This window comes from Electrona antarctica (genome assembly GCF_951216825.1).
Source record: "Electrona antarctica genome assembly, chromosome: 1".
Taxonomy (NCBI): domain Eukaryota; kingdom Metazoa; phylum Chordata; class Actinopteri; order Myctophiformes; family Myctophidae; genus Electrona; species Electrona antarctica.
This window is the reverse complement of record NC_136806.1, coordinates 55,260,068-55,286,197: the sequence shown is the minus strand read 5'-3', so window position 1 is coordinate 55,286,197 and position 26,130 is coordinate 55,260,068. Positions and strand designations below refer to the sequence as shown.

At 44.1% G+C, this 26,130-nt stretch overlaps 1 protein-coding gene across 7 annotated transcripts in view; it reads left to right on the top strand.

Moving 5' to 3' along the window:
• The window catches only part of LOC306924140 (uncharacterized protein), a 328,928-nt gene that overhangs the window by 177,781 nt on the left and 125,017 nt on the right, over positions 1-26,130 (top strand). For 2 of the 7 annotated variants that reach the window (XM_079502507.1, XM_079502506.1), the window contains one exon: positions 25,381-25,990. The exons of the other annotated variants lie outside the window; for them this stretch is intronic. In XM_079502507.1, coding sequence (XP_079358633.1) covers positions 25,381-25,419 — 39 coding nt within the window. In that variant the 3' untranslated portion in view covers positions 25,420-25,990. Of the gene's footprint in view, positions 1-25,380; positions 25,991-26,130 lie in introns of those variants that run through there. 7 annotated transcript variants of the gene reach the window in all.

Genomic DNA, 26,130 nt, shown 5'->3' with positions numbered 1-26,130 from the left:
TCGCTGTTTTCTGCAAGACATTACTCTATAAGCCATATCTCCAAAACTGGTGGGTCAAACTGAACAACCAATATGTCAATTTGTCAAATGTAGTCACATATGGTGAACTCCAACATCTCTGACCCACAACAGAGGAGCCCCTCAGGGCTGCATCCTGAACACCTCCTCTATTGCTTGTATAGTGTTCCCATGGCTGCGTGGCTACACACAGCTCAACTTGGTTTATGTTTGCCAAATAAATGACAGTAAAGGCTTGAAGATGGCCTGCAGGAGAGAGGTCTACACCCTGACACAGTGGTGTCAGTAGTATACCGACCTCTCTCTCAATGACAACAAGACCAAGGCTGTGATCAGAGAGAGGAGAGAGGCTATAGACTTCCTCTGCGTCAACAGTGAAGACCTCATCTGGGGTGAGCGGTGCACACGGGTCATGTGGTGAAAAGGGTGCAGTAACGCTTTCACCTCAGGAGACTGAAGAAAATAAGTTGGGCATGGGGCCTGTGATCCTACAGGCCTCCTACAGAGCAACCACCAAGAACATCCTGACTGGCTGCCACGGGAACTGCACTGCCCTAAATTGCAAAGAGCTGCAGAGGGTCACTCAGAGCAGGGGTTCTCAACCCGTGGGTCGCGACCCCTCGGGGGGTTGCCAAATTATTTTGCCAAAAAAAAAAAAAAAAAAAAAATGTTTTTTAAAATATTATTTTCACGATTTTTCAAAAATAGCAGACCTACAAGCTCGTAGCGCGCCACTCGGTGGCGCGCTATGAGCTTGTAGATCTGCTATTTTTCAATAGCTAAATTATAATAATGCTTAAAACACCAAAAGGGGTTCCCGCCCAAAATGGTTTAAGGTTATTGTAGCAGTCAATTTATATTGGGGGTCGGGAGGGGGCGGGGCGGGGGTCCCGAGACATTGCCAAAGCATTTCCGGGGGTCCCCGGCCAAAAACGTTGAGAACCCCTGACTCCTCACTTCACTTCCCTCAAATCAGTAAAGCCCCTAGAATCATCAAAGATCCCCGGCCACCCGAACCGAACCAAGGACTGTTTGAGGTGCTATTGTCTGGCAAGTGGTACCGCGGCCTAAAGGCCCAGTAAGCTCTGAGACAGTCCACCGGCAACCCGGGATTTTGAACGGTGCACACTAACATCCTGTTGCCTGTCTACCTGTTACACACCCACACTCGGAGGCAACAGGCGATGGCGCGTGGCGTACACGATAAAACACAGACAGACTAACAACCTCATGCACATGTATTAAAGGCAAGATATATACAGCATATTCAAATGACTACTTGCATTATAGAGTTGGGGTTAGTTTTCCCTCCACGGGAGTGATGCATAATGCATAGGTCAAACTTGATGTTAACAACAGGACACATTCTCATTCCTGTCGGCTGTGGGTGTATATAATTGCCTTCTTCTTAGCAGTCTGAATTTGACACTCAATTCTCAACAATGACAGCACTGTAATTGCTCTGAAAAGGCATGGTTGAGCTTTGGAGTGATGCCGTATACCAGAAGCTACACCCCCCCCCCCTCTCCCACACACACACACACACACACACACACACACACACGCACACACACACCCTGCTGCTTCACCCTGCTCAGCACCCCGTCTACCTGCAAAGTGATGCCTTTCGTTCAGCCATCCATGCCGCCACTCTGGAATTGCTCCAGTGTTGTCAGACAACCGGCCGGTGTGAATCATCATGGCAGCGGAGCTAACATTGCACTATGTCTTCTCTTGTGTATAACCTATTTTATAAAAGTGAAGGTGTGTGTGTGTGCCTGCGTGTGAGTGTGTCTGTCGCAAAGGGATGCATTGTCAGTTTGGAATGTATATGATACAGGACACATGAGTAAGTTAACTTTTTGTGGATCTTCATGGAGCATGTTGGAGTGGTTGCATGAACTGTAAATGGCATACCTCCTTTTTTCTGTAGAGGAAAATAAGAAAACCATTAATTAAGGCAGCCGCGATATGCCAGTTTGAGCTGAGATTGATTTATTTTATATTGCCATGGTAATATTCATACTTTACCATGGTAATATGTTATTTTTAATCCATGTTATATGGTGACATTTGAGATCTTGATAGGCAAGTTCATATATAGTAAATATGCGTGCCACATTGACTTTATTAGGATATTAGCTGCTATACTTGCCGTATGACATTTTGTGCACGTAAACAAGTTCATGGGTACGTTTTTAATGAGGTGGGAAAATATTATTTAAAAAGTACGGTTTGTCTCTCACTATATCCTTGGAAAAGGACAGCAACATCGGATCACTGAAAACACTCCGGGAACTAAAAACTCACCACAGAGGTGCGATAATAAACTTAACCTGCCACTATTCACTTTGTGGGGAAACGGCACTGTGGGGGATATAGGTCCTCTTTTCTCCACTGAAGGGCTGGCAGTGGCAGATGTAATTAGATGGCATAGAATTCCTCCAGGTGTTTTATGGCTGTTCGCAAGGTCAGATCCCAGCCATGTTTAGGAGGCTGCTCAGGCGTGAAGAGGAGGAGCCGTGGGTCCGCTTGACTGGCGGTGTGTGAATTGCCGCCCCCTCCGGTGAACCACATGAGTTCCGTCCCCATCACCCCTAATCAATTGTTGTGAAAGTTTGACGGAAGCACGCAGGAGAGCGTCGCTTGTCCAAACACATCTCGATTCAGCGAAGTACAGTTTCAGTGTAGATGGATACTCTCCCTTTAAGTACAGTATCCCAGAGAGTATAGCTCAGAGCAGCAGCTTGAGGTTACAGAGTTACAGGTATACACTATGCAGGAAAACAGTGTCTCGTTCTGTGTTTCCTGCACTGCACAGGAAAAGCAACAACACAGGTCACAGTGTCCATTTACAGTGTCTCACCGCATCCACTCGTGAGTCAAAATAAAGTGTCCAAATTCAAATCAGGTGTATTACCTGATACTGCTACTGTATAAAATGAATACATTCCGTGGGATTAAGCACGTATGTAACCCAGGCATACTGTACCTGTACATGGCCCCGTCTGACAGCTTAACAACTCTGAAGACCTGGGGAACGTCACTGGGCCATGAGAGGCGTGAAGATCGTCGGTGTTAAACCCTGAGTGAAACGGACCTGTTGGAGGAAGAAGGGGCCCAGACAGGAGGAAGCTTACCCAACAGTAGCGGACGTCTGGCCTCCAGAGCGAATCCTTAAATCATTTAGGCCTGACGTCTGACGACAGTTTTCTGAAAAACCTCATGTTTCTATATCCGTGGTTCTCAATATTTCATGTCAAGGACCCCGAAAACTATCTGTATTTATTTGGCCGCCGACCCCCATCTGAAAAATATGTTGTTTCAGGGACCCCCCTCCCCAGGGGCAAAGATTTGAGTTGGCTCTGAAAGAATATAATATTCAAAGAAAATGTTCGCTCTGAAAGAATACATATTCAAAGAAAATGTTCGCTCTGAAAGAATACATATTCAAAGAAAACGTTCAATATATATTCAAAGATTTGCGCCACATTTTCACGATTTTTCAAAAATAGCAGACCTACAAGCTCATAGCGCGGCACTCGGTGCATAACATAGCATAACATAACGCTAGAAACACCAAAAGGGGTTCCCGCCCAGAATGGGTTAAGCAGATTGTTGGTTTCGCCTTTGTGGCCGATACTCTGGAGAGATGCATCCCCATCTGTCCCGCTCTCACCTTGCCACTGCGGCAGCACCAACCTGGCCAGCTTGTCACGTCTGACTGCTTGCTGCAGGGGCTCATCCACCGAGGCCCACTCATAGACCTCGGAGAGCAGGACCCTATCATCAATCACACAGATGAGCAGTGCATATCCCACCGGGGACCTGTTCTACCGTGATGGCTGGGGATCCAGATTTATTTTGGCATCTTTTGTTTTGTATAGGGGGGGAATTGATTGGGTAGTTGAAATCATGTGACCCGATTGGGTCCCTTTTCCTTTTCTGGATGGAGCTGGATGGAACGTTTCGAGAAAGCTTTTGTCAATATTGTATCTGGTATAAAATCCTCTTTATAAATAATGAGCTCAACAAATGAACTGCTGGTGACGGAACATTCTGCCAATTAGAATCCAACCGGCGACCACTATTGGTCAGATAAGCTTTATTATTGATATCAAACCGGATCTTTTTTTTCTTTTTTGGCCTTTCCTTCTTCAGCGACCCTAGGCCGGTTTCACGCATCCGCAGAGCCTTTCACTTCTTGTATACAGCTGGACTAAAAAACGGAATAACTCTAAATCTACGGAGGTCTCCATGGTTTTGATAAAACGCGCGATGTTCGGTGGTCTTTGCTGATTATACCGGTGATCCCGATTGGAACATTCGCGCTTTCTAGAGCAAGGAAGGCTTCATTTTAGATCGCTTGCATTGGCGCTAATTATTTAGCATCTGAGATGGCCGCCAAAGTCGGTCGTGTATCCAGCGTGCAACACACTAAAACGAAGTTCATCCGGGTCGACGCTCTTGCGTCCACCAGGTGGCAGTCAACTCGTTAAGTAGTACCATTGCTGGGTGATTTACATTTCATTATGAAATCTTCTAACCTAGAATATTACAAAAAGTGGTTATAGCTCTCAAACAACAAATATACAGACACACAGAGCAAATGCATACCAGCTCGACTCCCAAAAGGAATGTACCTTAAATCTTGTTCCATTTTTATTTATTTTTAAGTTGTTTTAATTAGATTCCAGACGTTGTTCTTATTTGTCAGCAGCCCTGTGGCCCCGGGAACTAGCCCTGCAGTCTAAAGGCCACAAACTAATGCCACATCCTTCTGCCCAGAGACTAATTGAACTCATGCTGAACCACCTGTGAACACGGTGCGATAATTGCCATTTGGGAGAATCAAAGAGCATGAAGTGATAATAAAGTGTGGAGGGCAGGAGGGTTCTGCGCCTCTGTCTGGTAATTGAAGAGTGAAATGCCATGTGACTCCGGCCATGCATCAGGTAGAGGAAGTTAAAGGTTTATACACAGGGGGGGGGGCTTCATGGTGAAGCGTGTGCTTGCTTGCTTGCTTTAACAGGAGGTCAATTATAATGGAGTCGTGCTTAGGTTGTCACCACAAAGTGTATAATCAAGGGTGCTACGGGGCTAACCGCTAATCCATAGCTGTGCACCTGAGCGTGCCCGGTTCGCCTGCCATGTGGGGTTATTCAATGTGCACCCATGGGTCTGCTGTGCACCCCCAGAGGTTCAGTAGATTCAATTATCATCAATACCTCATTCTCACAAAGCTGGATAGCTATTGGACTGCACTGGGAGGGAATGCAATTTATGCTTTTTCAACTTCAACAATCGCACGACCGCACACACGCACGTACACACACACACACACGCACACTCACTATTGGTACCAGATAAACAATAATGTCGTAAACTGTAGTACATCGACACTGCACTCTGCTACGACTGTAGATACCAGAACACAAGTTTATCTCAGCAAGCTGAACGGCTGACTCATTCTCTGTGTGTGTGTGTGTGTGTGTGTGTGTGTGTGTGTGTGTGTGTGTGTGTGTGTGTGTGTGTGTGTGTGTGTGTGTGCGTGTGCGCGTGTGCGTGTGCGCGTGCGTGTGCCGGGGGACAAGCATGAGTGCATCACGAGCAGCTGTCAGTCAGGTAACTAATATTCACAGCATTAGCCTTCAATGCAGGTGAATATCAGCCTAGGATAGCCTTGAAAGCCCCCTTTAATCATCGCACCCTCCTCTCAGAGGCCAAGTTGACTTTGATTATATTAACTTCCCTCTCGGCACATGGCAAATAAGGCAGACGGCGCCCTTGTATGAGGACTTGGGACATTTTACGAGGAGATTTACGTTAGTAGGCCTAGTGTCCCTTTTCTTGAGGCCGGTTCTACAAATGCCTTTTAAATCTGGTTCACAAACTTTTTTGTGCCAAATCTGAAAATGTTTTGTGCCAGGGACCCCCAGAAGAGAAGATTTGTGTAAAAGGAATTCAAAATGATTCAACATTGAGGTACACTGATTTTGTATCTAAATCTAAATACGTTAAAATAATAATAATAATAATCCACTGTAATTTACAGGTTACCTGATTGCTGTGTAATTGTCTATTTTAGTTGGACAAATGCATATACATGAATAGCCTTTCTTGAACAATATATTAGTAGTATTATCTTGATTTTTTAATTATTCAAAAAGTGGCCATAATGCCTGACAGTCTGGTTAACCACTCTGACCAGGCTGTGACATATCCCCCTTCAAACAAGAATTGGAGTAATCCAACAATTATAACAAATAATTGGATTTAAGTTGTGGTCGCAATATCATTTCTCAAGTACATTTTGTCAAGTACACTTACACATACCTTAACCTCATCCTCTGCATTTCCCCAGTCTTACTGTTGGGAGCAGAGAGGGCGACAGCTATTTTGTAACGGTGCTCGGGGAGTGTCTTCGACACAGACCCAATCCAAATGTCCTCTCTAATGCCTTAAGCCCTGAACCCTCACAGACTAAACTGACCTCACCTCAACTCGTATGGTGGTATAAATAGGAATGGGACAGCGCTTTGAAGGTGTGTCTGTCCTTCATTCATGAACCTTTCTATAACTTTTGAAACTCTTGCTGTTCTTAATTACACTAGTTGGTGCTTAACTGTGTTTGTGTTTAGTTTAGTGTTTGCATATTATTCATTTTTAATTGTATTATTTCCTTATTCTGTAGATGTGTATTCTTTTTTTTTTGTAATGTTTTTTTTTGTGGCTTTCGCCTTTATTTTATATATTTTATGGAGGGACAGACAGTAGGCTGACAGGAAATGGGGGGGAAGACATGCAGTAAAGGCCGTCGGGATCGGGAGTCGAACCCGCGGCACACTGCCAGACTGGATTACCAGCCAAGGTGCCTGGACCACTGAGCCATGGCCCAGGCCTAGATGTGTATTCTTAATACACATTTCTTATCTCTTGTCCCTCATCGGTGTACTAAATATATCTCTTCTCTAACCCATCTTGAGAACAGTGAGAAAGTACTGCTTGTTTGTTGACATAACCGGGCTGCGTTTGTATACCGTCTGCAATGACTGATGTTTGGATAATCGCCTGGCGACCCCATATTTCATGTCGCAGATCGTATGAGCCGTGGGTAATTCCCTCAGGCAATGTCTGCAGAAATGCGGAATAGGTGCCGAGCTCTCAGAACTTTCATGCATGTGATTTCATTTGACAGTGGGACAACTCCCAAGTCTCTGTGAACTTACATGTGAACACTCACGTGAGCACACATTACATTACATTACATTACATTACAGTCATTTAGCAGACGCTTTTATCCAAAGCGACTTACAATAAGTGTATTCAACATAGGTAGGGAACAAAAACTACTAATCACCAGAAGTCTTTAGTGCATTTTCTGCAAAAACAAGCAACCAAGAGTATACCTAGCGCTAAGGTAAAAGTGCAATATATCAGCTACCTATTTCCTTAACCGGATGAGACAAAATAGCTAAATCAAATGAGCATGAGCTAAAACAATTAAGTGTATCGACTAAACAAGATCCAATAAACAATACAACAATAGAAAACAAACGCCTCTAACTTTCAGCGAGTGGACCTTCGGATTGGGCCATCATTCTGGGCTAGCCAGAGGTCGGACTGTCACGATTCTGACATTTTACGTGGCGATTAATTGTCGCTCAAATTTCTGTTTCCGTTTTAGGGTTTCAATTGGTCACTGTGTGGTTTGTGGGTTTTTGTTTGTCAGATGTATGCAGATGGAGATATGACAAAAGACTTAAAAAGAAAACATGAACAGTGGAAATAGCAGATCTAAAAGCTCAAAATGTGTCACGTTGGGCTTGAGAACTATTTCCACAATGGGTTTTTGAGTGGTGCAACCACTCCAAGGAACAGCAATGTCCGTGTTAACCTATGTGACTATGAATAGCAGTAGGTGAAAAAGTGGCGCTGTTGTGCCAGAAACAGAGAGAGAGAAATAGTGCTGCACTGTTGCCTGCTAATGAGAGACAGAGATAGGGGGGGGGGGTGCAGGGGGAGAGGGGAGTTGCACCACTCAGTTCACACGGGTGTGATTTTTTTTTGTAATTGTTTGAAAAGATGGAAATGATTATGACGATTATGCAAAACATTATTGCGATTATGTAACACCTAATTGTGACAGGCCTAAGCCAGAGGTCAAACCGGGCAAGATTCAGATTCTTACACGGCTTCTCTACTCGGCTATGACCGTCAACTGCAGTATAACCTGAAGACTACTTCATACTTCTTCTGTTGATATAGCGTCTTTAGTTAAGTTGTTTTAGCTCAGGAAGGTCTAGCCAACACCAACTCGGGACTCCTGAATCTCTGGCCTGCACGCTCTCCTATCTAACATCAGGGTCTTGAGCTCTCCGGTGTTGCTATCTAAGCTGTCGCACTGCAGCGCATCGACTTAGAATGGTGGACTTCTTGCCTTTCCATCCCCTAATACAGTAGTTCCCTCGCCAACTCGACAAGCGCTCATCAAAAAAAAAAACATCTGCTGGGCGAATATATATATATATATATATATATATATAAAGTAATTTCAACTGCCTCTGGGACGATATAATGCTCCCATTTCCTTTCCTTCTTCCTATTTTGGTGAGCTTCCAGCTGGCCCAGTGATATCACTCCTTCGCTGCGTTCCCCTGTCACATGTTGCCTGTGTGTGTGATCCGCGACCCGTTGCCATGTGTGTTTACTTGTATCCACTCTGGCACGCTAGAAGATGCAGAGCCCTGCAGCAACATCAGCCTACACAGGTCTTAACATGGAGGACCAGCAACCACGGCTATAACACTGCTTTCAACACAACTTTTCCAACTTCCTCCACAACCTGGGACACAACTTTAACCACCTCCGGCATGCAGGAAAAAAACATTATTTTTTCCTTCTTCTCTCTCCGTTGTTTTCCCAGTCAGTCGTTCGTTCTATTTTTAGAGTCTTGTCAGCCAAGGCAGATCATCCTACCGAACCGATGTGCATCGCACTGTTGGCTCCCCCTTAATTTCCACTGTATATAAAGACTGCAAATGGGTCAGAGCCCTGCGGGAGAGGACCCACCTACTGTAATCAGCCCCGATAGGAAGAGGGGAATCGCTCAACCCCAAATGACCACGGGCTCCTTGCATTCCGGCATGTAAACACAGTGTACTGTACATTGTAAAAGGTGATTGTATTTGTTGACCCAGTCGCAAAACTCTTTAATTATTATCGGCCCACTTTGGTGAACTTGTGGTGGTGGTTTTCAAGGTTTTCATTGGTTATCACTGTGTGGTTTTTTGTTGTTTGTCGGATGTATGCAGGCTTTAGTTTTGGTGGCTTTTCTGTTGCTTTGTATAGTAGTGAGTGACTGTGATATATATCCCCCCTCGAAAGCAAGATGGCACATCTCAAGCCTGGGGTTTACAGGGCTTAGACCTGGGGACTGATTTCAGTCCTGAGGATCTCATAGGGGTCATTTAATGAGATCAGTGCAGATTTGCAACAAAAAAAAAACATTTTCAGTCTTGGGATTGTTTTTGGCTTTAAGCCCTGGGTTTATTCTAATAACAAATCCTGAGTGTTAAGTCAGAGAATGTACAAATGTGCACATGCTGTACACATGGTTGAACTATAGCACTGGGGACTTCACTGTGTATGAAACATGGGACTCTGGGGGTCAACATCTTCTGGAAAACGTTCCACATGTGTTCATGTTCAACACGAGTGAAGTGAGGCAACACAACAAGAGGCGGATGTTTTTTGCATAACAAACGGTTGTGCAAGAAAAGCTGCACTGCAGTCATCTAAGGTCCAGGGCATTGTGACCTGAGATCAGATTCTAAAAATGTCTTCTACATCCTGACAGTTTTCTGAAAAAGCTATGTTTCTGTGTCAGTCGTTCTTCGATTTTTCAAACATAGCAGACCTACAAGCTCATAGCGCGCCACTCGGTGGCGCACTATGAGCTTGTAGATCTGCTATTTTTCAATAGCTAAAGCATAACATGATGCTAACACCAAAAGGGGTTCCTGCCCAAAATGAGTTAATTCTCTCACATCATGGAACACGGGGCCCAATATGTGCACGTGCGTGTGAGTACCGGATTGTGCGTGCACTGGTGGGCGCGTTTGCACATTTCTACGTGTGTTGTGTTAGCCTTAGTGAAGTGTAAAACAGGATAGACGAGGTTTTACTCCAAGCTAATCACGGAAAGCACATTACCCACCAATATGCGAGATGTGGCCTCTGTCTCTCGCCTCCAGATACTTTTGCCTTTCACAATTGCATTAGTCACCATCATGTGTTTTGGGTTCAGTCCAAAAGCACTCCTTTCATTTATTTCCTTTGGTCATTTTCTTGCACGGCTGTATAAGGTTTGTTAAGATGTCGTGTTGTTCCCCTGCGACGCTTCCACTCAGACACATCCTGACCTATTTTCGAGAACGTCAACCGTATTGATCAGCTGCTCAGTGCAATGAGCAGGAATTTTAGCCTGTTGTGAGAGAGAATTAGATTCTCATCAGCCCAGTCACACAATTACTTTGACTTTCCCCTAAACATTTAGTGGTATTTCACTTAAGTATTGTCATGGGGACAGGACAGGGAAAACAAGGAGACTTCTTCATCAGAATAATAGTAATAGGCCTACTCGCAGCAGTGAATCCTAAGGGTGCACTCACACGGTTAATGCAATGCTCTGTGCTCGTTGGATCAATGCTGTGTAGTGTCATGGCTGCCCAATGCATTTCCAATGGAGGTCACATGGTTTGACACAACATAGGGGGAGGGGTCTGTTGTATGGCTTTCAGCTGTGTTTCGACTGCGCCCCTCCCCCTCATACAACACAATGTTGTGTCAAACCATGTGACCTCCATTGGAAATGCATTGGGCGGCCATGACACAACACAGCATTGATCCAACGAGCACAGAGAATTGCATTAACCGTGTGAGTGCACCCTAAGTCACGCAGATGTGAAGTGGGTGTGGGTGTGCGCGTGCACACACTTGAGTTATTGAGGCATTTATTAAGAGATGTATTTGTTTATGAAGTTATTCTACATCATCCAACCGTTTGCTTTCAGCCAATTGTCATTAGTATGGCTTATTCAGACCTGTCTGAATCCTGGTCACTGGGCATAAAAACAAAGTTTAGTTTTTCAATCGGTTTGTTCCGAACAGAATTATAGTCTTATTTTATTTTATTTTCTATTTTAAGATATTTTTGGGGCCTTTATTGATTGTATACAGGAAATCGGTGGAGAGAGACGGGGTGTGACATGCAGCAAAGCTCGTCAGGATTGGGACTCAAACCTGCATTGGAGCCTATAGGTGCCCCGGACCGCTAGGCCACTGGTCTGGGCCCAGAACCAGTATTCTAATGTTGTTGTTGTTGTGTTCCACCTGCAACATATTGTTAAACTGGTGTGAACAACAACAAAAGATGCGTTTTCATTATTTTTTTGCGTGTATGCCTATGCAAAAAACATGCTCAAAACACATCCTATATATTACATTCCTCAACTTTGTGAGCAGTTTGGGAGGCCAAGTTATAGCCGTTCATGCCTGTGCTTTATGTCCGTGACGCGTCACTGACTTTACCTCTGCGTTTTCAACACAGCCTTGTGGGTCTTCGACTATACTGGCCAATCACAGCAGGGCATTCCTAGAACTGCAGTGAGATCCATAAATACCGCATCACCCCGTTACAATCCATGCTTTTTGCAGTTTCCGTTTCCGTGACGCGATGGACTGAAACGAACGCGCTTGCGATGTGACATTGCAGAGCGCCCACACAAACTGTCAGATCGCACGTGAGCGTGTCAAAGGTGCGCCAACCTCTAGTTATGTTGACTTATAGTCCAGTAATATTAATAGCCTATTTATGTATGTGCCGCTCTGCACATATAAACAACCCAGAAATCACAGGCTCTTCTCTTATATTGGTTCAGCAGTTACTGTATGCCTCCAGTCCAGTCAAACTGCTTGACCCCAACGGTCACTGTTGTATACGATTAAGTATTATTTTACTCTGTGGCATCTCGGTGTGATTTTCACCTTTTAAATGCCATCTCCTTGTCAGGAACTCTACCCCACGCAGACAGACCTCAAGAAGCGCTGTTGAAATCCTACATATCTGGGCAAATAACAGCGAGCAAAGCTTGACTCAGCATGCCTCTAGCCGACTGTCTCTCTCCCCTCTCAAACTCCCATCTTGCTGCACTGCGCTGTTGATTTCCCCCCCCCCCCCCCCCCCCCCCCAACCCATGGATCCCTCCTAGGATCATCATCGCCTTCTACTGGCTCTATAACACAGAAGCCCATCAGATTAAGCTTCAACTATCTCTTGACCAATATGGGGTCTCAGTATCTCCAAAACCAGTAATGAGAAAACTGAGATTGAATTTGAAACTCGCTATGACCAGGGGGATTAGCGTGGAGCCCGAGACTTCTTTACCTCAAAGACGTCAACTAGATTGGTGCGTGCGTGCGTGCGTGCGTGCGTGCGTGCGTGCGTGCGTGCGTGCGTGCGTGCGTGCGGAGGGAGTCTGGGAGATGTCGATGACCTACATTTCTTCTAAAGCGGTTGCAGTGGATTGGCATATAATATTGGAGGCATCTCAGAATGTTGCTACCCGCAGAAATGGCATGCTTGTGTAAGGACACACAAAGGTCTGCATTTGGCTTCGGGTGGGCTAACTACAGCAATCAATCAACTCATCCCACCCGTTTCAGACAGAACAAAGGAGGTGAGGTCAGAATTCTGGGTGAAAGGGTCGGACCATATTTTTTTCAGACCACCGCAAGGGTGCCTCACCAGGCTTTTCGGTGTACGTCGTGAGGTCATATTAGAAGCCATGTTTTTATTTTAGTTTTGTCTGGTATGGCCAGACTGATATCACTGCGATATCACTGCAGGCTCTGATTGGTCACCCACAAATCTGGGGTGAGTGAAATGTAATTCAAACTGAGGAGTGCCAGACCACATCTCCCCAGGGATTTATTTTCCCCCCTGTGGCAGATTCGTCTGGTTTCCAGGATAGTGCTCGCCATTCCATTTAACCCGACATTAAGCCAGAGCAGTCAATGGGTCTGTCCTTAACCTATAAATTGTAATTTCAAGTCAATGGCTCTGTCCTTAACCTTGCAATTGTAATTTCCTTACAAGAAAGAACCCCAATAACAATGACATTTGCCCAAATAATGAATACTTGCCCATTTCCATTTCTGACGGTGGTTGTTTGCCATGCTCTCCGTCTGGCTTGCACCAGTCTCACGCCTGGTCCTCATTACTAAGGGTCCTCCATTGCTTTAGAAATTAGAATAGATCAACTGTACATTTGAACAACAGAGGCATTATGGACAATATAACACACACACACACACACACACACACACACACACACACACACACACACACACACACACACACACACACACACACACACAGCAGCACAGAGATTGACTTTCTGTGTCACTACAATACAGCTGCAGGGTTGATCTTTTAATTGAAATGCCTATACATCACACACAGACACAACATGATAAGAGACACAGATGGGCGCGCACACACACACACACACACACACACACACACACACACACACACACACACACACACACACACACACACACACACACACACACACACACACACACAGTGGTCTACAAGGACAGCTTCACATGTATTTTTACTTTACTATATTTGAAGAGGGAAAATAAGTTAGAGTTACTTTACTTTGTACTACATTTGTATTATTATTACAAAACAAACATACATTAACCACTTCAGCCCCATATATACTTTGGCTATTTGATAATAGAGGATCTGCTTTTTTTTTAATACATTTTACACAAAATATATATTGTACTTCCATCACTGCAGCTTCATCACCGTCTGCGGTCTCTTCTATAACTTACTCACTTATCCATGTCGTGCCTTGTGGCTTCACAGAACGCTTGGACCACATTTCACGGTCAGCTGCTGCAGTCCTCGCTTCAGACCGTGATCTCCACCCTGCTTCTTCTCTGCAGCCTCTTTGGTATTAGGTAAACAAGCCAGAGGAGCAACAGCCCTCCTCGTGACGATAGCTACCCGAGTGCTGCTCACTGCAGCCTCAACATCACGATAAGAAGAGGAGAACTACTATACTATACTCATGGCCTTTTCACTTTCAGAAGGTAGAACAACAGCTGCCAAAATACTGGAAATAACAGTCATTTGCATCAACTATAGATTTTATTGTCAATCCGCGCACGCGCGCACACACCACACACACACACACACACACACACACACACACACACACACACACACACACACACACACACACACACACACACACACACACACACACACACAGCAGCACAGAGATTGACTTTCTGTGTCACTACAATACAGCTGCAGGGTTGATCTTTTAATTGAAATGCCTATACATCACACACAGACACAACACGATAAGAGACACAGATGGGCACACACACACACACACACACACACACACACACACACACACACACACACACACACACACACACACACACAGTGGTCTACAAGGACAGCTTCACATGTATTTTTACTTTACTATATTTGAAGAGGGAAAATAAGTTAGAGTTACTTTACTTTGTACTACATTTGTATTATTATTACAAAACAAACATACATTAACCACTTCAGCCCCATATATACTTTGGCTATTTGATAATAGAGGATCTGCTTTTTTTTTTATACATTTTACACAAAATATATATTGTACTTCCATCACTGCAGCTTCATCACCGTCTGCAGTCTCTTCTATAACTTACTCACTTATCCATGTCGTGCCTTGTGGCTTCACAGAACGCTTGGAACACATTTCACGGTCAGCTGCTGCAGTCCTCGCTTCAGACCGTGATCTCCACCCTGCTTCTTCTCTGCAGCCTCTTTGGTATTAGGTAAACAAGCCGGAGGAGCAACAGCCCTCCTCGTGACGATACTGTAGCTACCCGAGTGCTGCTGCTCACTGCAGCCTCAACATCACGATAAGAAGAGGAGAACTACTATACTATACTCATGGCCTTTTCACTTTCAGAAGGCAGAACAACAGCTGCCAAAATACTGGAAATAACAGTCATTTGCATCAACTATAGATTTTATTGTCAATCCGCGCGCGCACGCGCCACACACACACACACACACACACACACACACACACACCTACCTTTTTATTCAATAACTTACCAAGTGGTTAGTGTTGCCTGGCAACCGTGTCGGCAGCATCTGCATTGTGTTAACACACTGTGAATGCTGATGGCCCATAATGTTGGCTTTGAAGCCTTTGTGCATTCGAGCGATGTTCCGCGGCCTTCGCCTGCCGGGTCGACTACCTGCAGCCAGATCTGTGTTCTCAATTAATTGCCTCAACTTGAGTCTTATTTGCTACACGCTAACAATAACAGAGGTCACGTCACCTCAGCCCAGGGCTGGTCAACAGACAAAAACATGCCTCGACGACCTTACAGGCATGTGCAGAGGCTCAACTTATGATAGCATTTTATGTAGACATAGCACTCTATAGTGTATACAGTACGCATAGTTTCATTATATAGATATTCCACTGTTAGACGGATGTTTACGTAGCTTATGTATGATTCTTGATGACTATTCTTTATGTATTTGATGTATTACCATGTGTGGTTCTTGCTTACTGTAAATCGCTCTGGATTAAGAGTGTCTGCTCTTAATGCCTAAACTGTAAATATCATCTGTGGTTCAATATATGCTCAGGTGTGCTTGTTTAGACATGAACCCCAGTGAATCATATCATTGGATTGACCAGTCTGAATTAACATTGTCAGTAAATGTCCAGGTACTACTATTTCTCAACCACAACTAATTAGATGAGACGACGTCATGCCCATCCCCAACATGTCCATGCAGAAGGATAACTATTTATTTGCACGATGAATGAAAAAAGAATCACATTATATAATGCTAGGAAAAAGGCGTTAAGTGGAGTTATGGACAGACGTAGTATTTGTTTGAATGAGTAATCGTGTATGGTGATTGGTCAGTGAAGTGGCTGTTTTGAAAAGCAGATGTCATCTTTGAAGTGTTTTGCTCACAGTACATACGGTAGGTGTTTCTGTGTAAATAAATGACTTTGCAACGATTGATATAAGTACTACTATGCAATTGAAGAGTATCAGGTGACATTTGGAACAATGTAAAAGTGGTCCCTGGCAGGCAGGCATGCACACATGCGCTGTGTACAGTAGCTCGGAAAGTAAGACGCACACTGTAGTACCATGCCAGTGTACAACCCGTTTGCGCATGCTCGCCACCTACAGGGTCTAAATGTGGGAGAAAAGTGTAAACATTAATTGATTATGGGAAGTGGAGACGCGTGTGAAGGTGGAAAAGTAAATGGTTCACACGAGAATCACACGAGTGATATGTTTGTGGCGAGTTTGAAGACAATGGACAACTGCTGTACAAGGCTGGAGCCTGGCTTCAATTTAGCTAGAGAAGAGAAGAGACTCCAGACGAGAAAAAAAAATCAGACCAGTCTGAAGCGAGTGGTGAAACAGCACCCCCTATTGGTACTCTAAACATCGGGACATAGGTTAGGACATAGGGACATAGGTTGGGACATAGGGACATAGGCTAGGACATAGGGACATAGGGACATAGGGACATAGGTTAGGACATAGGGACATAGGTTGGGACATAGGGACATAGGTTGGGACATAGGGACATAGGTTGGGACATAGGGACATAGGTTAGGACATAGGTTGGGACATAGGTTAGGACATAGGGACATAGGTTGGGACATAGGGACATAGGTTGGGACATAGGTTAGGACATAGGGACATAGGCTAGGACATAGGGACATAGGTTAGGACATAGGGACATAGGCTAGGACATAGGGACATAGGTTGGGACATAGGGACATAGGTTAGGACATAGGGACATAGGTTAGGACATAGGGACATAGGTTAGGACATAGGGACATAGGTTAGGACATAGGGACATAGGTTAGGACATAGGGACATAGGTTGGGACATAGGGACATAGGTTAGGACATAGGGACATAGGTTGGGACATAGTGACATAGGTTAGGACATAGGGACATAGGTTAGGACATAGGGACATAGGTTGGGACATAGGGACATAGGTTGGGACATAGGGACATAGGTTAGGACATAGGTTAGGACATAGGGACATAGGTTGGGACATAGGTTAGGACATAGGGACATAGGTTGGGACATAGGGACATAGGTTGGGACATAGGTTAGGACATAGGGACATAGGCTAGGACATAGGGACATAGGTTAGGACATAGGGACATAGGCTAGGACATAGGGACATAGGTTGGGACATAGGGACATAGGTTAGGACATAGGGACATAGGTTAGGACATAGGGACATAGGTTAGGACATAGGGACATAGGTTAGGACATATGGACATAGGTTAGGACATAGGGACATAGGTTGGGACATAGGGACATAGGTTAGGACATAGGGACATAGGTTGGGACATAGTGACATAGGTTAGGACATAGGGACATAGGTTGGGACATAGGGACATAGGTTGGGACATAGGGACATAGGTTAGGACATAGGGACATAGGTTGGGACATAGGGACATAGGTTGGGACATAGGGACATAGGTTGGGACATAGGGACATAGGTTAGGACATAGGGACATAGGTTGGGACATAGGGACATAGGTTGGGACATAGGGACATAGGTTGGGACATAGGGACATAGGTTAGGACATAGGGACATAGGTTGGGACATAGGGACATAGGTTAGGACATAGGGACATAGGCTAGGACATAGGGACATAGGTTGGGACATAGGGACATAGGCTGGGACATAGGGACATAGGTTGGGACATAGGGACATAGGTTAGGACATAGGGACATAGGTTAGGACATAGGGACATAGGTTACGACATAGGGACATAGGTTAGGACATAGGGACATAGGTTAGGACATAGGGACATAGGTTAGGACATAGGGACATAGGTTGGGACATAGGGACATAGGTTAGGACATAGGGACATAGGTTGGGACATAGTGACATAGGTTGGGACATAGGGACATAGGTTGGGACATAGGGACATAGGTTAGGACATAGGGACATAGGTTGGGACATAGGGACATAGGTTGGGACATAGGGACATAGGTTGGGACATAGGGACATAGGTTAGGACATAGGGACATAGGTTGGGACATAGGGACATAGGTTGGGACATAGGGACATAGGTTGGGACATAGGGACATAGGTTGGGACATAGGGACATAGGTTAGGACATAGGGACATAGGTTGGGACATAGGGACATAGGTTGGGACATAGGGACATAGGTTAGGACATAGGGACATAGGTTGGGACATAGGGACATAGGTTGGGACATAGGGACGTTGCTGTTCCTTGGAGTGGTTGCACCACTCAAAAAAAGAAGGAACTGAAATCTCGGATATATGCACCATACATGAAACTAGATCAAGTGCTGTCAGTATTTTAAGTATGCATTTGTCTCATTAGCAAAAAACTGCAGTGATGGCAAAGAAAGGGAACTCGGAAAGAAGCTTTCAGACAAAACTTAAATAAGTTCAGAAAACTTTCAGCCCACAGTGAACTTAGAAAGAAAGAATTAGCTGAAATGTCCACTACTGCATGTGTACTAGGGCTGTGAATCTTTGGCTGTCCCATGATTTCATTCGATTCAAAATCGATTTTTCTGATTCGACTCGATTCTCAATCCAAAAACGTTTTTTTTTAAATTTAAAAGCATTTTTTTCCAGATTCAAAACGATTCTCTATTCAAAATGATTCTCGATTCAATACATAGGATTTCATCACAATCTACTCCAGTCTTGAACTGAAGTGACTACAGACTAGTAACTTAAAAATGACTGAAGACACAATGTTTACTGTGATTAGGGTAAGCTTACATTTCATATCACAAACACCATGTAGTGGATTTTTGGAAATTATTAATCGATTTTGAATCGTTCATATAACGGGAATCGCGATTCTAATTTTTACACCCCTAATGTGTACCTTACATAATACTAATTTATCTTATTTTCATTCATTTTTTTAATTTTGTTTATTTATTCTTAGTCTATGTTTGCATTATTCTAATTAGCAGCTTATAATTTAAGCCATTAAAGCGGCGGCAGTTTACACTGTCTGATGAAATTAGATCACCAGCCTTGGAAAAGAAAACGGCTAAGAAGATTTTATGCCTGAAAAGGTGGCCCACCCATGCCCTCAGGTGTGTTCTCTGAATAATTTAAGGCCACCATTTGAGGTCATCGTGGCAGACAGAACAACACAACACTATCATGCCCCTTCTGCTTTGTGACATTCTCTTCACAGCCTGTTTTCAACAGGAACACAGCAGCATGTATAGAAGGACCCGTGGCAGTCTCTCAAATGCATCCTGTGCCCTTGAAAATCAAGACCGCTCTGTTCACACTGCAACTTATCTCTCAAAGTAAAGCTGACATCTAATCAACACCTGCAACCCCTACCTTTTGCCCGCGCGTTCAAGTGAGACTTCAAAAGTCATGCCAAGCCACACGTTTCCCACGGCGAATGAGGCGCCGGAAGCGAAAGGGAAAGAAAAGGCGAGCGAGATTTCCAATCAAAGCCGCCTCCGGGAAATGCTGCCGTGTTCTCTCTCTCCCCGTGTGCACTGGATAGTACCTGTGATGTGCTGTTGAAGCCTCGCGTCCCTTCGAATTGCTAGGTGGCTTGTCTCGCTGCCCATTCTGCCAGAGCGATTGTGTCCCATACCGCTAGATTACAGTTTATCAGCAGAGCTGGGAAACCTTTCTGCTGGTATTAGCTTTGCTTGCTGAGCCCACATTAGCTCTCGAGTTGAGGTTTAGACAATTGATGCTCCATGAAATAGCGTGCGGATGTGTTATAATGACCCGCATCGGTTCGCTCTTGCGGCTCGCTGAGCAAAGTGAGCATACCTCCGTGGTCATGTCATTGTCACACACCTCTGATCAGCCACGTTGCACTGCACACAGACCTCACTGTGCCGGCTCCTCCTGTCCACATGTCGAAGTGTCCTTGGGCAAGACATACATTCCCTCCAATGAGTTGGTCGGTGTGAGCTCGCCACCATTGGTGTGTGAATGTGGGAAGTGAGGACGGTGGCGTCGACTGTTCGCCGCTTCACCTCCCAATGTATGAATGAATGAACCATTGTAAAGCGCTTTGAGCACTTGGAAAAGCGCTATAAAAATGCAATTCATTATTATTACTATTATTGTGCCGTGTATTGTTGTCTTAGGGTTTACAATGACACCGGCCTATAGAAATGTCTGCTGCATTTCTATATTACATGGTGTATATCGTGCTTATCATATATATGCATTCATTCGTGGGTTGAATCTCCCTTTGTTGATGATAATCAATGGTTGAGAGATAAATGTGATCTTTGTCAGACATGAGGCTCACAGTTACGACGGTGAGAGGAGCTTATCGGTTTATTGCTGCACACTTGTAATAATCACTTACAGGTGACTATCGGTGACCTTCAAATGTATTGAATCTGCAGAAATACAATGAGAGGATTTGAATTGCACACACCCGTGTAATGCTGCAGAGTACTCCTCACACGCAAACCATGCTGCCGGAACAAGGCTGACAAAGGCTGTGCAGATTTCTTTTTTCCTCCAGCCCTTACCTAATGCACAATTTATGCCTTGCCCATGCAGCGGTGTCGTGCGCCGTGAATAGCTGGCCTACAAGCTCACAACACGTCACGGATGTGACTCGCGGTGAGCTTGGAAATCTGCTATTTTAGGCAGGCAATACGTTGGGGCTTATTATCGGTGAAATGCATGGTCTCCCCTGGTCTTATCTCTCCCCACTGCTCCCTCTGCTGTAATTGTCGATGAGGAGGTTCGGCGTTGCTGTTCATCCAGCACTAGAATGCAGAGCGTGTAACCGTCAATCTGTTCAGTTTTCCCCCGAGCAGTTCCCCCCCCTCACACAAATCCGTTTAGGGGCTTCTCTCCTATCGAGTGCAGCGCAGCGGAGTCATTTTGGGGGCCTCCGCTTTCCCTAACCACATTTCCCCTCTGTGTCTTCTCAATGAACCTGTTCCGTTGAGTACAGTACGTGTACGTGTACAGTAAGTGAAACAACAAAGACAACGGAATATAGGGCTCACAATGAGAGTCTCGGCTCAATGTTACGTGTGTCTGCTGCTACAATGTTCATGCAGGTGGTTATAGAGCGTCGCAGCCCCGCCCGCTTTCATGACGACGACCACATCTTTTTCCCATAGACGTTTCATAAAGTATTTATTTTTGGGCCGAACGATAATTAAAAAAAGAAAAACAACAAAAAAAGTGTTCTAATTATTAATTGGCCCAATTTGTTTTGTTTGTTGTCATGAGTTTTCACGACCCGAGTTGGCTTTGACCGAGGCTTACAGGTCTTTAACATGCAACTTTCCTATTGACCTCTGACCTTTGCACTGCAAGTAATGAGGTTCAAAATAGTACAGTAGGCCTACATTATAAGTCATTTCCGTTTAAAGGTAGGATAAGGGATTTTCCTTTGTTAAAATAATACTCATTGCTTAGTATAGAATGTGTGTTAATAATAATAATAGCTCGAATGTATATAGTGCTTTTCTAAGTACCCAAAGCGCTTTACATAAAACACCAGGAACAAACTTTATTCAAGAAAACAAAACAAAAACAAAACCAAAACGAATAAAATATCACTGCTAGGTTAAAAACTCAAAATGCTGTTCAGTAACAGGGGTCTCCCTGTATGGCTCTTTTGTCAACAGAAAACGAATTTCAGGATACCAATAAATTGTATTCAATCAGGAGAGAGAAGTTACATAGGATATACAGGATGAACAACTGAAATGGGAAGTGATGACACAAAGAAATAAGAACACAAAATTGGAACTGCAACACTCTAAAATTGAAGCTGATAAATGTGTACTGTCTCCTGACCTTTCTATTTGCCGCTGCCTTTGATTTAGTTGCTTTTCTTTCTTCTTTCCCTTCACTGTAACTATCTGTCTTTTTTTTTTGGTCTTTTGTTTTATTATGCATTCTTATTTTTCTTTCATCCCACGATTTTTGTAACCCATTTGTTTCACCCAGTTTCAATTGTCTAATGTGCTCTACACTCCCTCTGTCAACCTGGGGAGAGCAACGGACTGACCTCATGCTTACTTCAATGCATGAGGAGTCCAAGCAGCTTCTTTTCACCTTACAGGGGGGGAGTTTCCCCGGTTGGACGTACCGGGCATATAGGCCATAGGACGTACCGGGCATATTCCCGGTGGGCCGCGACCGTAGCGGGCCCCCATGATATACAACAAAATCACACCTGTGTGAACTGAGTGGTGTAAGGTCTTATATAGCCTGATCAGCTGTGATCTGACGTAATGTCTGACGTAATGAAATCACACCCGGGTGAACTGGGTGACCGTAGCAACCATGCTCATTTTTTGGTACAAACAGACAGACAGACAGACAGACAGACAGACACGTAAACTAACAAAGCCAGTCGTAGGAGTGGTTTACACCACTCAAAAAAAACAGGCAGGCAGGCCACCAGGAAAGGTCCGGGCGTGCTGCCATTCTGCCAGTGCCATCATGATAATTCCACTGTACCTGTATCAGTGAGTGACAAATAAACCCTCTTCTATCTTGTTTCCTTTTGCCAGCATCGTTCTTGTGAGAGCAACAAAGGGTTGTGTAGTTGTCTGTTGGTTTGTATCATTTATGTTGTTCTGTAAAAGTGGTGTTATTAGGGCTTGTTTGTTTGTGTGTGCCTCGACACAGCGGGCGGTATAGCTTCTGCTATCTGCGCGCTGGTTGTGGTGGGCTGGGCTGGGCCAAATTCGCGCGAAAATGACCGGGACAAATCTTTTTCCCCAGTCCAGCCCTGACACACCCCCAGCATCCACAGCGTTCCCAGTGGGGATCGAACCCAGGACCTTCTAGCTGTGAGGCGATTGTGTTTCCTTTGAATTTGTTGTTGAAACGTGATGTACAAATACCACTGCATTGTCTTGCCTTGATTGGCTGAAAATGTATTTTATTTTTTATAAAAGAGCTCGAACACACTATAGCAATGAATACTGCTTCAACCTTAATATAAATACTTTCTTAAATACTCTCCTACCAGTTTTGAACGTTGTTGTTTACTGCCTTCAGTTCCGCTCCCTTGAACAAAGATAGGCTATCTCTGTAATTGCGAAGTCGTTTTTTTGGTTGCGCAGCCTCGCATAATAACAAATGCATTTTGAAACAGACACAGAAATAACTCTGTATTCACTCTGAATCACTCCTGTTCTTAAGCATCTAAACATGTGATCGTTGGTGCGTGACTAGCTGACTAACACTCTGCACTCACTCCCGTGTACTGATGATTACTTAAAAAAAATCTTTGCCATCTCAAGGTTTTGTGCACAATCTATTTCTTTCCCCTACATTATTTCTTTGCATGTACAATCTAACCAAGATTCAACTAATTCAGTCACACAAGAGAGGAGACAAAATTAGACCATGTACAATACAGTACTGATTGCAAAGCAGCAGTTCTGTTATGAAGGTACTTCAGGTTGTTTTTTGGGTTTTTTTAGCTCATATTGTACTTGAACAACCCTCTTTTCTGCCTTTATGTAACCTCGGCAGGCTGTAATTCAATCATTCAATAATGCAAGTGTAGTACCTACCTTCATTTCAATTATTCATTTCAATTGTTCCCCAGTAGCTAACTACATATGACTGAGGGCCTTTAAATATTTATGTTCACAACTTTGGTACAGATTCCAAATGTATGTTGAAGTGCTCAGACATTCATTGTAATCACACCATAATGATACGTGATAAAGGATCACCAATAAATGACTGCGACAACATTTTGAGTTGTAAATCTGCACTAGATGTTTCGCTCCATTTGCATATTTGATGATTCCCATAATGTGAAATGCACTGGTTTGATAGGTTAACTGTTAATAATGTAGCTAGCCTAAAATAAGCTATAAAAGACTATGAAAGCAGGAAGAAAAACCCAGAGATCAAATAATATTTGAGTAAGCGTACAGTTGGAGGCCATCGATATTGTCCTTTTCTTTTTGCTGAGGTTTGCGTGATCTGCGCAAAAGGACAGTTTGGGCGGGAACCCCTTTTGGTGTTTTAAACATTATGTTATAATTTAGCTATTGAAAAATAGCAGATCTACAAGCTCATAGCGCGCCACCGAGTGGCGCGCTACGAGCTTGTAGGTCTGCTATTTTTGAAAAATCGTGAAAATATTTATTTCAGAAAACTGGAGGATTTAGAAGGATTTTTTTAAATGTTGAGGTCAGGCCTAAATGGGTCAAATGATAAGGGACAATATCGGTGGCACCCAACTGTAAGTACATTTTGGTCAATGTACTATGGCCCAGGAAAGAAATTCCTTTGAAGAAAAATATTGCTTTATTGAACTGAATGCATGAAATCCGCGCATGTACTGTATGTGTGCGTGTCTGCGTGCAACTGTAACTCTCATGCATTAGCATTGTAACAAAGACACAAATATATACTGCAAGATTAATTCATACTGTAGGCATAGTGTTATGTGTTACAAGGAAAGCTTTGTGTTTCAGAACCATGGGTTGCTGGATTCCACGGTATACCGTGAAATGTTAAATCATTACATCCTTAAGGACTATAGAATAGTTGTATGTTGCACATACTTCACCATTATGCATTAATATGACACCTATTTTTACCCACAAAGACCCGAGGCCAATTCTACAGTCCCAGAAGAGAAGATTTGTGTCTTAATAAATGATTTATATTTAGACATTTTTGCTTTCCAGATTTTCTAAAAATGTTCAAAAATAGCAGATGTACAAGGTCTCAGCGCGGCACAAAGTGAGCTTGTAGATCTATTTTTTGAGAACCACTGTTCTAAATCCTAAGAGCGTTCGGCAAAACTTGTGTTGCTACATTAAGCTGAAATCTAAAATGACACCGATGCTCTCCCGGTTTTAATGTCTTAAATGATAAAGGCAGATAACACGCCGACAACCACAATCAAATGCAATGTGTTCTAGCTTGAAGACATGATCTAGCATACAGTATAAAGAACAGAAACCCCCAGTATCTGCATGTTGCCGTGTTCGCTAACTAACCCATTCCTATCCATCCTTCCGCTGCTTGACATTCCTTGGCTTTGGCTGTGGTTGTGTTCTCTTGTAGCGCTCCTCTGTGAGCACTGGGCCCTGTAGTGCTTTCTGTTTCCTTGCCCGACTCTCCATTAGGTGCCTAACAGAGCGTTGGGCTGCGGCTGCTCTCTCCCTCAACGCCTCCATCTCCCTGTCGCCCTTCAGGTCTCATCGCCCTCGCAATGGAGGATCCATCCAGCATGATCCCAGGACACACACTGTCCTCCATTACCCCGGCCTCACAGCCCACTGCGTTCGCATCCCACTCCCCGAGTCCCTGGACCCCCGCATACGTGCACCATGGTGGGCCTGTTTGCATGTGTGGACAGGTATGTGTGCCGGCTGGTATTAGTGACTTAGGGTCCAACCAAGGACACTTGGGCTTATCTGGTTACACCCCCTCGAAACAAAGACACGGATACTGAGAAAGAGAAAGAGACAGATGTAGAAAAGGACAGCCTGGCTGGCAGAGAAAAGGAGAGAGTTGATAGCGAGTAAAAGATCAATAGGGCTTTTCAAAGGGGTTCATTTTTAGCTTGAATGAAGCCCATCTGTAGATTCCTTCACACATTATCGCAATAAGAAAAAAGGTTCAGCACCGGCAATTCAGATGCTGGAGTCATCCTTATACACCAAACATCTGCCACAATCTGTCCCAAATCAACTCGACTCAAATTGTTGAATAGTGAGTGCAGCGAAACCCTACAGTTGAAAGCCACCATGAACAATGAACTTTTTGCATCTTTGAAAAACTTTCCTACCGTTTGAAAAACTTTTCTCAATATGTCTACAAAAAAAAATCGGCTCCCGCCGAATTAGTGCAATACTCGTTGACAGCAGGTTTTGATGTCTGAGCTTATGATACATTTATACTAACGTTAATAATAAATAAATGACTAAATAAATGATAAGTCT